Source organism: Ursus arctos, unplaced genomic scaffold (assembly GCF_023065955.2).
Source record: "Ursus arctos isolate Adak ecotype North America unplaced genomic scaffold, UrsArc2.0 scaffold_22, whole genome shotgun sequence".
NCBI classification, from domain to species: domain Eukaryota; kingdom Metazoa; phylum Chordata; class Mammalia; order Carnivora; family Ursidae; genus Ursus; species Ursus arctos.
Genome location: NW_026622897.1, coordinates 4,690,944 through 4,704,418, shown reverse-complemented (window position 1 = coordinate 4,704,418; position 13,475 = coordinate 4,690,944). Strand labels below are relative to the sequence as shown.

At 36.7% G+C, this 13,475-nt stretch overlaps 1 protein-coding gene across 2 annotated transcripts in view; it reads left to right on the top strand.

The window, feature by feature from the left end:
- Nucleotides 1-13,475, top strand: part of CWF19L2 (CWF19 like cell cycle control factor 2) — a 156,637-nt gene that overhangs the window by 61,651 nt on the left and 81,511 nt on the right. For both annotated transcript variants that reach the window (XM_057316733.1, XM_026505860.4), the window contains one exon: nt 1,622-2,280. In XM_057316733.1, coding sequence (XP_057172716.1) covers nt 1,622-2,280 — 659 coding nt within the window. The remainder of the gene's footprint in view (nt 1-1,621; nt 2,281-13,475) is intronic.

Below are 13,475 nucleotides of genomic sequence, written 5' to 3'. Positions count from 1 at the left end.
ACCTTGAGATCATGACCTGAGCCGAAATCAAGAGTTGGATGCTCAACCGACTGAGCCACCCAGGGGTCTCAACAGTTTTACCTTCTTTAGTTTGTAGGTAATGTGTTATTTGCCTACTCCCATCTGTTTACATTTCATGCTTACTCCTTCTTTCTCTCATCTAATATTTGTGAAGAGTGTGTGTGTGTGTGTGTGTGTGTGTATGAATTTTGAGACTCAAAAATTAGGGCTTTTTTTTTTTGGTACAGATTTATTTATGTATTTTAGGGAGTGAGCATGTGCATGAGTAGGTAGAGGGACAGAGGGAGAGAATCTTCAGGCAGATTCTACTGTAAGCTCGGAGCGTGGGGCTCAGTGTCACGACCCACAATATCATGACCTGAGCTGAAACCAAGAGTCAGACACTTAACCGATTGAGCCACCCAGGCACCCCAGGAATTGGTATTTTTTATGTATGAGTCTTTATATGCTTCATTTTCTCCCCTCTCCTGAGGCTACCAGATAAGCCCTTCATACCTGGAAAATGTACCGAGCTGGGGAAATTTTCTTATATGATGATTATTATTTCTGTCTTTGCTCTTTCCTTCTGGTAGTGTTCATATATGCATATTAGATTCTCTAGAATTGATTGTTCTTGTGTCTTTTTTCCTTATAACTTACATCTACTTACTATTTTTTCCTAAGTAGAGAGAATCCCCAGGCTAGTGTTGAATTAACTAATATTGGATGTAATACTTTCTGTCCTTCTATTCACTATAGCTGCATGTTTTTGGACACATAGTTTTCATTTACAAGCTTTCTTGTTCTTGAACTCTTGTTTTTCATGAGTCTGTTATGTTTTAGTAATGTGGCAGCCTCTTGAAATCTGACTGGCAGTAGGAATTAATTTTTTAGAAATGATGTCTTCACTATTTTCTGTATCATATTTTGTTTTAGTGCTGGGCATTTGGTCTAGTGGATCTTCTTTTGAGTTCCCAGATATTTTTCATTATTTGGTAATTTTTGTTGATTAATCATAATTTTTTTAAGCATTTGGTTTAGGGTAGTATATTAGTTTGCTAGGACTGCCATAACAAAGTTCCATAGGCTTGGTGGGCTTAAACAACAGAAATCTATTTTCTCACAGTTCAGGAGAATTGAAGTCCATGGTGAGGAGAATTGAAGTCCATGGTGAAGGCATTACAATGTTTGGTTTCTTCTGGGGCATCTCTTCATGGCTTGTAAATGGCTCCCTTCTTGCTGTGTCCCTCACATGGTATTTTCTCTTTGTGTGCTCATCCATTCTATGCCTTTGTGTTTCCTAATTTCTTCTTCTTTTAAAGATATCCGTCAGATTGAATTAGGGCCCAACTGAACTTTTAGCTTAATCATATCTTTCAAGTGCCTGTCTCCAAATGCTGTCATGTTGAGTACTAGGGGTTAAGGCTTCAACATCGGAACTGGGAGGGGGCACATTTAAGCCCTTATAGTTAGGATGATCATATGGGTCTTTTCTTCTCTCCTTTGTTGGGTTTGTCTTCACTGTGCCATATGACAATATATCATGGCACAGTGGCATATGGGGTATAAGTCATCGAGCCTTTTTTAATTTTAGATATTGTTTAATTTCTCTCCTTTGTAGTCAATGGAAATATTTCGGTCGAAATTAGAAGAAGCTGAAAAAACTGCATCCACAAAAGAAGATTGTAAACGAGAACGGTGGAGGAAACCAACATATTCAGACAAAGCACAAAGTAGTCAAGAAAGTAGAAAATCAGACTTGGTAAAATATAATAAAAATTTAAGAGATAGATATAGTTCAACAGATAATACAAACAATACCAATAAAGATAAGTCTGGTGGTGATGTAAAAGATAAAAACTTTGGGTCTTTAGAAACCTGTAGCAGACAATCCAATCCAAGGCAAAATCAAGAGTTTTCTTCTCTTGGAAATTTGAAACCTAGATTTTTAAGACCCTCTGATGATGAAGAACTGTCATTTCATAGCAAGGGCAGAAATTTTGAACCTTCTAGTTCATCTTCAGCACTGGTTGCTCAGGATTCTCTGCGTTGTGGTTTTCAAAAACCCACGGAGAACAGTGAAGAAAGTTCATCATGGAGCCGATCTGACGGAAGAGCGGGAGACAGGAAGTGTTCATATCGAAGATCATTAGAAACCAGGGGCAGTGTGGACTGTGGGCACATTTCAGGAGACAAGAGAGAAAAATCATGGGATGAAAGCCTGAGAGATGAGTCTCTGAAGAAGGAGCATCTGCAGGACACAAAGTCTCCATTTGCCGGGTATTTTGTCATTTGTTTTTTAAACTGATGAATGAATATTAAATTGCAGAGGATTCAAAGAAGTTAGCTGTATTTGCAGAGTATCAGTTATTAAGTGGATATGCGTTATACTCTTCTGTTTCGTAAGTTTTTTGGAAGAGATATGCACATTTAACAAATCAGTAGCTTTGTTTTATGGGTTGCATTGCATTTCACAGTTTTATTTAACAAATGGAAGAATTCAGTAGCTATATTATCTCAAAGTTTGTTGCTTTTTTGCAATCTAAAAAACGGAATGAGCTCATAATCCCTTTAAATGGATATGCTAAGGGAGGTATTTTGGTAGACCGTGTTACTGCTGCCATGTTGCTTTCAAAGGAAATCACTCCATTGTTAAGTGTAATCATAATTGTAAATACTGCATGCTGAGTGGAGGTCTGGGAGATTGAAGGAAAGCATGCTGCCATAGCCTGTATGTGAAGTGAAAACGACATATGAAACATCCTGCAGAGGGAGGCGTGAATTACGGTGACTCAATTTCAGAGAAAGAAATTATCCACTTTTGACAGTTGATGGGTTTTAAAGATGTTAGCATTTTAAAAGGAAAATATGGATAGGGTAGTGGTTGTACCTATAATAATTACGAAAATAGGTAGTATTGACTGGTGTCATCTTGAACCTGTTGTCATTATATACAGGGCTGGGTCAGTACAACAGGAAACCCAGGTTGAGTGGGATCAAACCTCGGAAAAATTGATTTAGCTATAGAGCTGGTCTTATTGGAGATAGCCATAAATGGAAAATAAGTGTCCAAAGGATAATGATTAGCTTATACCAGAATGATCATCAAAATATGTTTAAAAATACCACCAAATGAATGGGACACTGAAGGAAGAGGTTTTAGGAAATAATAGAATTCAGGGGCAGTAGGAGGTATCAGCTTGTGGTTTGGGGTCATGAGTTTGGTAAATTGTTTTTGTTAACAATTCCATCTGAAGGCGTGGATTATAAAGCACCGTGTATAGCTTTCACTGGGAGGAAGCTGGCAAAACCTGGACCGAGTGGTGGGAGCTCCACTCAAATGGGCTCTGGTTCAAGTCATGGCTTTGTTCTCAGGAAACCAAAGGAGAGATCTAGTTGTATTGACTGGATAAACATGACAGGGATTAGAGAATGTCTAAGGCTGTATACATATGTAATTGTCTAGGCTTTACTCCCCGTACTCTCGAAGGTAGACTGTTTCTCGTCCCCACTTGCTGGTAGGATGAGACTCTTACTTTCTTTTATCATCAGGGTTGCCCCAGCATTCAGGCAATCTGCAGGTCTTGACTTCTGTGACTGCAGCTGTATGTGAAACAGTCTTACACTCTATTTCATCTGGTTCTGTATTTGTAGTTTTATTTAAGTTGTAAGTTTCTGTAGAGCTGCTGTAATATAGGCACTCACTAGAAGCCGTGTGTGTGTGTGTGTGTGTGTGTGTGTGTGTGTGTGTGTGTAATTTTTTTTAGACTTATTTATTTATTTTTAGAGATAGAGCTCAAGTGGGGAGAGGGACAGAGGGAGAGAGAGAATCCCAAGTAGACTCCCCGCTGAGTGCAGAGCCTGTTGCAGGGCTCCTCTGAGGACCCTGAAATAATGGCCTGAGCCGAAATCAAGAGTCGGATGCTTAACCGGCTGAGACACCCAGAGACGCCCCTGAAGGCAGTATTTTTGTTAGCTGTATTATTTTGATGTTACAGATGGTTTGAAGCTTTCCATGAATTTGGTGATTGACTGGAGAAGGAAAGAACAGTCTAGAAATTGTCTACATACACGTGAAAGACAGAAAAATTCCTGGTCCTGTGTGAGTGTTGTGAATTAACAGACCAAGGAAGATGTTGAAGAATGCCTCTTTTCAGGGACTGAAAAGAGTCAGTGAAGGACTGTGAGGGTTGTTAGTTTGTATAAACATTATCCTAGGTATATGCTGAATTCTTTATAAAATGCTAGAATTCTGGGGAGCTTTAGAACTACTGAATTTTAGAAGTAGGGGAAAAAAATCATAGAACTGATTTTAGAACTAGAAGAAAGTGGAGTGACTCCTGCGTTTTCCAGATTGGGGGAGCTGAAGCACCCAAGGTTGTAACTTGTTTATGTTACTTAGGGTTACCAGATTTAGCAAATAAAGAAAAGTATGTCCCTTGCAGTATTTGCACAGACTTACACTAAAAATTTTTTTTATTTACCTGACATTCAAATTCGACTGGGTGTCATGTTTTGTATCTGGCAATTCTATGTAACACTTAGCCAGTTTCTGGGTTTGTGATGTTTTTACAAGAGATAATGTATATGATTATATATAAAAAACTTAATTATATATTTAAGTTACATAGCTTCACAGTGTATATATTATTCTGAACCTTGTTCCCCCCCCCCAATCATTATATCCTAAAGATCTTTTCACATCAGCGCTATGTATGTACTTTTTACAGGCTTTTTAATATTCTGTTAAAACATAGATAGAAGCTAGTATTTCTCCTCGGTCTCCTGTTGATAGACTTTAGGTTGTTTCTAGTTTTTCATGCTTACAATAATGCTGCAGTAAATAGTTTTGTAATGTGTATCTTTGCACACTGATTAAATATAGCTGTAAAATAAATTCCAAGCAGTGGAATTTTATTTTTATATTTTGTTATATTAACTAGTTTACTCTTACCAGTCAAATACTAGAAAGACTTTTCTTTTCCTTGCCAACAGTATTATTGACCTTTCTAATCTTTGTTGTATACATACTTCAGAAATGGAGTTGTTCTTGATTTGAATTTAAGTATGGGTGAAGTTTGGCATATTTTATAAATATTTGTTTATTTCTATTTTTGCTAACTAGTCATATCTTATAGTTACTTGTTGAGTTCTCCATGAGAACTCTTTATAGTTTTCATGTAATAGATAGTGTTTTCATCACTGTTAGAGTTGCGTTTTCTTCTTGTTTTACTTTTCTTTTTCATCCTTCTTTTCCTTCATTCTTACTATGATCAGTTTTCTCATTCTTTTCCTTTTCCTCTTTATGCCCTGCAGTTATCTTAAGTAGGCAGAAAACATCCTCTAGACGTGGTCCATGTGTTCAAGATCTTTAAGCTTATTATTCTTAGAAATAATATGTGTTTGTGTATAATTTTATTTTGTTGGAAAATATATCAGCTGTGTATTTTCAGGATTTTGAAACGTAGGATAGTTTGCAATGTGAACAAAAACTAGTGTGATGTTCTTAATTTAGATTTTATGAAGTTGATATCAGGAACTAACCTGTTTTATATACTGTTTTAGCCTTTGAATATCATTCTTGGTAGAGTTTGCTGTGGTGGCCCAGAAGGACAGGAGAAGGATGGTAGGTTCTGAAGGTTTTGAATGTAAGCCATATGAGATCCTTGGACAGGGAGAAAATTTGAGAACAAGTGGTAAGAAACCAATAATTAAAGGGAGGAGATATGTGAACACTGCCAGTAGGCAAAGAATAATTACAGTATACTCAGGGTTTCTGGAAATGTCTTTGGGGTGCAGCTTTTTTAATTACTTCTTCCTTGAAAGTTTTCAGCCAGGGTTGGGTGTATGCTGTAAAGAGTGTATTTTAATGGGAAAATAGAATTTGCTTTTTAGAAATTAATTATGAAGAGGACTTCTGAAATTTACCAGTAATCCTGGAAAATGAGAAATACTTGTACTTTTTTCTTTTTGTAGGATAATTGCAGATGCCATGGCAATGTTCCTTTCTGAGTATTTGCTCATCATCGTAAATGCTTAGTGAAAGTAAGGAGTCTGTTACCTGCTGTTTGCTGCTAGGCAGTGTTTTGCTATGGTATTAACAAGATGAAATAATGTGTTCTTCATTCTTTGGGTGCCCAGTGACTCATTTTAATGTCTTTATTTGATACCTATTACTGTTCTACGAAGTGTGTCGAAGACACTAGTATCAGAGATTTTGGGAATTCTTTCGTATCATCTAATTTATCCTTATCTACTAATAAATAATTTAATTCCTGTTAGAAAATGCTCCCCCCCCAAAGATGGAGTACAAATTTCATGACAATGAAAGTTGCTGCTTTCAAAGGTCTCTTGGGATTCCAGTTATCTTTTTGAAACTTGTGAGCTTTGGTTGGAGTTCAGCATACCTTCGTTGTCCTCTTGAGTGAACCTTAACCTTGCCTACTGAGAGTGACGGGAAGAGGAAAGTTCTCAAAAAAAGGGAAGAGTCAAAATGACAAAGATATGCCTTTCTATAGAAATAATAGAGGTCTTTGGCAATTTAATATAGAATATTATCATTGGAAAAGAGGATTTATTAGCCAGATTTCATAGACTAAGTTATGATTGTGGGTCATGAGATGGTAGAGATGGAAAGTGGACGTGGGAGACGTGGGTTAAGTGAAGGACCTCATTTCTCTCACCTTTTTTTTCTTTTAAGGTGCAGACACTTGAATACATGTATATATTAATGGAAAAGAGTATTGCTTTTAGAAGAGAGATGATAGATGGCATAATTGAGCAAGATCCCAAGGTTACTGTGGATGAATGTGGGATCCAGTGTCTTCCTGCAAGCAGAAGGATTAGCCTGGGGGGGAAGTGTTAAAGAAGAGGAAGGTGTGGCTGTAGATTGTGAGTGACAGGAGAAGATTACAGAAATTCCTGACAGCTTAGGTCAGTATTTTTTAACATATCATCCCCATAATATTGGTGTTCTTTTTAGTCTGGATATGAACCCCGGTGATTTTAGTAGCTTCAGGAGGAAAAAAAGTGATGAACAATTTAATTCATACACAGCTCATAAAATTGAAATGTCCTGTCATTTTTATGACTTATTGCTATTAGCTTATTTTATTTTTACCAAAAAATATTGATGAATTTTTGGCCCATGTGCATATCATATTTTCTTTAAGTAATCCTTGGAAACTGAAAATTTGAGAAATAAACTTTCTTTTACTCAGATTTGAAAAAAAGTATCTGTTCTGGTGTGACAAGGACTACAGTGACAAGGGGAAGTTATTTTTGTACCAGACATGTCCCTTGGAACTTAAATTAGATGGCTCTGATAAAATTTTTCTGCTGTTTAGGTTATGTTTACTGAATGCAGCTATTTCCTAGGTCTAGTGGTATAAAAACAGGTATGACGTAGTATCTGCCTTCAGGGAGCTCATAGTAGCAAAGAGTCATTTCTGTACAGGTGTGTGAACAAATACAGGTGCATAAACAGCATGGTACTTTTAAAATTACAGGTATAGGTATAGATCCTTATATAAGAAAGGATGATTAACTCTTCTGAGATATGACTAGCGGGAATAGAATCTGGGAAAGTCGTGCAGGGAAAGTTGGGGGTCTCAAAGGATGAACTCATTAGGTGTAAGTGGGAAGAGGTTATCAACATGGAGATAACTAGGAGATGGAAGACAGTGTGGTCTAGTTGAGCATTTGTGAATAGTATTTAGGAATATTAGAAGCAGTAGTTCCCTGAGGAGAGGATATATGTCTTTCTAGTCTTTGCATCTCTGAATCCTGATAGAGTACATAGCATACATTAGCTTCTCAACAGTTTATGGAATGTAGTTGAGTGGGAGGAAGATGGGTGGGCAGGTGTTGCAAATGTGCCTCGTCTGCCCTGTAAATGGCTCCCGAAGTCATGCTTATGAGTTGGACAGTATTCTTTAGTGATAGGAAAGAAGTATGTTCAGGATTGGAAATAGATCAGATTTATATTTTAGAAAGATACCAAGGTATTGTGTAGGTTAGTTTGGGAACTGGACCAGAGTTGAGGCTGAAATACTGGTTAGGAGGCTATAGTTGAGAGACGAGAAGTCATGAACCAAAGGAGTGAATGAATGTAGAAGAGAGGAGGAGCTTGAGTTGGCCTTCGTGGCTCAGCGATGAAACTTTTAATTCTGTGGCCTTTTGAAAGGATTTGGTTACTTATCTGTGCACCATCCCTAGACATTTTTTTAAATTTATTTATGTAAGTAATCTTTACTCCCATTGTGGGGCTCGAACTTATGACCCTGAGATCAAGAGTTGCATACTTCTCTAGCTGAGCCAGCCGAGCACCCCTCTTTCTTTTCTTGAAAAGATTTCATATTTGGATTTTGAGCATAGTGAACAGAGGACTGGTTGGAGGATTCTTCTTTGACTTAGCAACTGGCTCTTAGAGGCAAAAGGAACTCAACATAATTGAGCACCAGGTTATGTATTATGTTTGGAATTTTGTTTTATTACTGCAGTTACTATAATTCTATACATTATCACATTTGATCCTAATAATGTGAGGGTAGGTATTTTTTAAATTCAGTTAGCCAACGTATATTACGGACTTAGTTTCAGATGTAGAGTTCAATAATTTATCAGTTGCGTATAACACCCAGTGTTATGATCCCATCATGTGCCCTCCTTAATGCCCATCACCCAATTACCCCATTCCCCCCACCCACCTTCCCTCCAGCAACCTTGTTTCTTTCCTATAATTAAGAGTTGTAAGGGAAGGTATTAATCAGTTTTTTGGTTTTATAGCCTCAGAAAGGTTAAGGTACTTGCCCAATCTCATAAAGCTAGTAAATGAGAGTCTACATTTAAACTCATGTCAGTCTAACTCCAGAACTCCTTTTCTCATAATACTAAGAGGGATTTCTCATTTCTTGCAAGGCTATGATTGGCATTTTAAAGAAACAGCTTCTAGTGCCGTATGAAAAGCTTGCATTAGGAACTCTTAGAATTTTATTAGTAGTCTGTTTTTAGGTATTTATACTTTTATTTTTATCCCTGTGTATTAGTAGGCATGTATCTATTGACGTATTGACACATGATATAGTAGTTTATTAACATCCCTAAAATCTTTCTCCTCATAAGGAAATGGATTGATAGATGGTTTTTGGCTTTCTTCTTTTTCTTTTCTTCTTCTCCTCCCCCTCCTCCTCTGCCCCCTCCCCCTCCCCTTCCCCCTCCTGTCCTCTTCCCCCCTCCCCCTCCCCATCCCCCCTCTTCTGCCATTTATTTGAGAGAGTGAGAGATAATGAGTGGGAGAGAGGGAGGGAGAGAGAATCTCAAGTAGACTCCAAGCTGAGTGTGGAGCCCGACGTGGGGCTCCATCTCATGACCCTGAGATCACAACCTGAGCCAAAACCAAGAGTCGATGTTTACCTGACTGTGCCACCCAGGCATTCCTGGCCTTTATTTTTCTAATTCTATAAATCTGAGCTTGCTTGCAAGATAGCTTATTTTCTGAATGTTTGAACTCAGTGAGAAGTCATGTGTCTGGATTATAGGAAACATCTATTGGATTAACAAAGAAAGCTTTGGAGAAATATTGAGGAAACCAACTCCTTATCCATTTTACCTTTCCTATGTTCTTCATTTTCTCAGTTGGCTGGAGTTGAGAAGAAAAATGGATGAACTAGAAATAGGTTTGTTGGAAAGAAAAATGTGGTCAAGTACTTAAACACTTGGCAGCGAGGAAAGGCAGAAAAAGTGGAAGGAATAGTAGCCAGGAAGTTTTACACTTAGGAAGCCAGGAAGTCTAAGAGGTAGACCCTGGGACAGGCCGACTTCAGGGGGGGGAAATAATTGTACTGATAACTTTTTAGAAAGGGCAGGAAGTGTGGTTATTTAAATTTGTTATGTGTTATACATACATATAAAAATTTAATATTTATAATTCCTACATAAAAGACAGGAATAGTAAGTTTTCAGAACAGAATTTTGGGTAATTAATTGAATGAAAAAGAATACAAGTTGAGAAAAGGAAGTCAAGCTTTTTATTGAAATATGATTGGGTTGCCCAAAATTTTAAAAAATTATGTTTACAGTACAATAAAAATGATGTGTACCTCAGAATTTAATTTGGAAACAGTTACTGAAAAATATTTTCCATACAAAAAAGTACACCTAACAATACAAGCAATACCTCAACATATAGAAGCATATAAAGGTACTGATAGTTTCCTGCTTCATGAATGCAGTGTCCCTAATGTTCTTCTGAATTGGTTTTTAGAATGTAGACTGAGTCACAGAAAGACAAATACCATATGATTTCACTCATATGTGGAATTTAGGAAACAAAACAGATGAATGTGTGGGAAGGGGGAAAAAAAAGAGAGAGAGAGAGGCAAACCATAAGGAGACTCTTGAGGATAGAGAACAAACTGAGGGTGTGACCGAGGTAGGTGGGTGGGGGGATGGGCTAGAGGGGTGATGGGCATGAAGGTGGGCCCTTATTATGATGAGCACTGGGTGTTATATGTAGTGATGAATCACCGAATTCTACTGAAACCAATATTACACTATATGTTAACTAACTAGAATTTAAATAAAAATTTGGAAGAAAAAAATCTATAACATCTCAAAAAAAAAAGTAAGGGAATAAAGTTACATCACAGTGTCTGGCATGGGGAAGTGCTCAGTAAACATCAGTGTATCAAAAAAATTAAAACGAAATAAAAAGACTGAAAGAACTTTAGGGGAGCAAAAACATTTTCCTTTCTGATGGTGCTTCACCTGCAATATTTTAGGTTTCTTAGTCTGAGCACCAGGGTGTTGTTTTTTCTTTCCCTGATATGAGAAGAAATGGTTCTTACAGAATTTCTGCAAATATTAGTCTTTTTAAAAACTAAATCTTTTTTGGGGCGCCTGGGTGGCACAGCGGTTGAGCGTCTGCCTTCGGCTCAGGGCATGATCCCGGCGTTATGGGATTGAGCCCCATATCAGGCTCCTCCGCTCTGAGCCTGCTTCTTCCTCTCCCACTCCCCCTGCTTGTGTTCCCTCTCTCGCTGGCTGTCTCTATCTCTGTCGAATAAATAAATAAAATCTTCAAAAAAAAAAAATGAATCTTTTAAATTTTTATTTATTTTTTAAAAAACTCAAAAGCTATCTGCTGAAAGATTTATATTTTTTTGCCCCAAAGGAATTTGCTGCTTCAAAATAATTGGTCATTAGGTAAAGTTTTGATTTGAAGGTCTGTTTATATATTTTGCTATTACCTGCTCAGAATGTATATTGAAAGCTCAAGTTAATTTCAGTAGTGTATGATGGTATCTAGCAATTCAGGAAAATTAGGCATATCATAGCTACATCCTTTTTATGTGAGATTATGGCAGGGTTTTTAGCTTAAAAATTTTTTTTATCACTCCTCTTAGAGGCTTTTGAGAAACAACTATTGAGGTATAATTGACATGTAATTGAACTGCATATATAAAAAATGTATAATTGGTAAGTTTTGAAGTACATATATTCTTATGAAACCATCACCCCCCAGGGTTTCCTTGTACCCTTTTATAATTCTTCTCTCCCACCTCTCCCCACACCCTTACAAACCCCCTAGACTTCCACTCATCTGCTTTCTTTAATTATAGACTAGTTTGCATTTTCTAGAGTTTTATGTAAGTGGGATCATATGTTATGCACTCTTTTTTGGTCTGGCTTTCACTCTGCATAATTATTTGAGCTTCATCCATGTTGTTGCATATCACAATAATTTATTCTTTTTTGATACAACACAATTTTTCCATTCACCTCTTGGTGGACATTTAGAATGTTTCCAGTTTTTAGCTATCATACATAAAGCTTCTTTGAACATTCATGTACAAATCTTTGTATGGACGTATGCTTCCTTTTCTCTTGGGTGAATACCTAGGAGAGGAATGGCTAGATCATATTGTAATTATAACTTTAAAATTTTAAAAAACTGAAATGGTTTTACTGAGTTGTATCATTTTACACCCCCCTTAACAGTGTATGAGACTTACAGTTCCTCTACGTCCTTGAAAGAACTTGGAATGGTCAGTCTTTTAAATTTTCGCTATTCCAGTGAATATGTAGCAGTATCTCATGGTTGTAATTTGTATTTCCCTAATGACGAGTGATGAGCATCGCTTCATGTGCTTATTTGCCATCCAAATATCTTTTTATAAAGTGTTTAGAATGTGTAGTGATTTTGCTTCTATCATTTCTTTATTGATAATTTGTATCTTTTTTCTCCCTAATTTGTCAGCTAGAGGTTTACCAATTTTATTGTCTGTTTTTTTTTTTTTTAAGATTTTATTTTATTTGTTTGACAGAGATAGAGACAGCCAGCAAGAGAGGGAGCACAAGCAGGGGGAGTTGGAGAGGAAGAAGCAGGCTCCCAGCGGAGGAGCCTGATGTGGGCCTCGATCCCATAATGCCAGGATCACGCCCTGAGCCGAAGGCAGACGCTTAACGACTGTGCCACCCAGGCGCCCCTCATTGTTCTAACCAGCTTTGGTTTCATTGAATTTCTTTATTTTTCTGTTTTGTTTGTTTGGTTTTTGTTTGTTTGTTTGTTTTTTTACTTATTTCCACTCTGATTTTTATTATTTCTTATATTCTGCTTACTTGGGTTTAATTTGCTCTTCTTTTTCTACTTAAGTTGTAAGCTGAGATCATGGTTTTGAGATTTTTTTTTCCTTTTCTAATACAAACATTTAGAGTTATACATTTCTCCCTAAGTAATACTTTAGTAGCATCCTATAAATTCTGATATTATGTTTATTTTTTTTCAGTTTGAAATACTTTTTAATTTCTCTTTGATTTTGTTCTTGACTGTGGGTTATTTACAGATACGCGATTTAGTTTCCAAAGAGTTGAGGATTTTCCAGAGATCTTTTTTAATGATATCGTTGGGTTAGAGAACATAGCTTGTGTGACTTAAATCCCTTTAAGTTTATTGACACTTGTTGTATGGCTGAGATTATGGTCTATCTTGGTAAATGTTGCTATGTACTTGGAAAGGATATGTATTCTGTTGTTGGGTAGAGCATTCTCTGATTGTTCGTTAGGTCATATTAGTTGTTAGTGTTACTCAGGTCTTCCATATCATTGAAGAATATATTTATTCCATCAAGTATTGAGAGTAGGGTCTTGAAATCTGTAACTATAGTTGTAAATTAGTCTGTTTCTGTTTGCAATTTTATCAGTTTTTGCTTTATGTATTTTGAAGCTCTCTTATTAGGTGCATAACCATTTAAGGATGCTTCTGTACTCTTGATGGATTGACCTCTTTTTCATCTGAAATGAAAAAAAGCTTTCTTTGTCCCTGGTAATATTTATTGCTCTGTAATATAATTTGTTTGATTTTAAAGAAGCCACTTCACCTTTCTTTTGACTAGTGTTAAAATAATACATCTTTTTCCACCCTTTTATGTTTAACATATTTATGTCTTTGTGGTATGTTTCTTATGGTTCAGGTT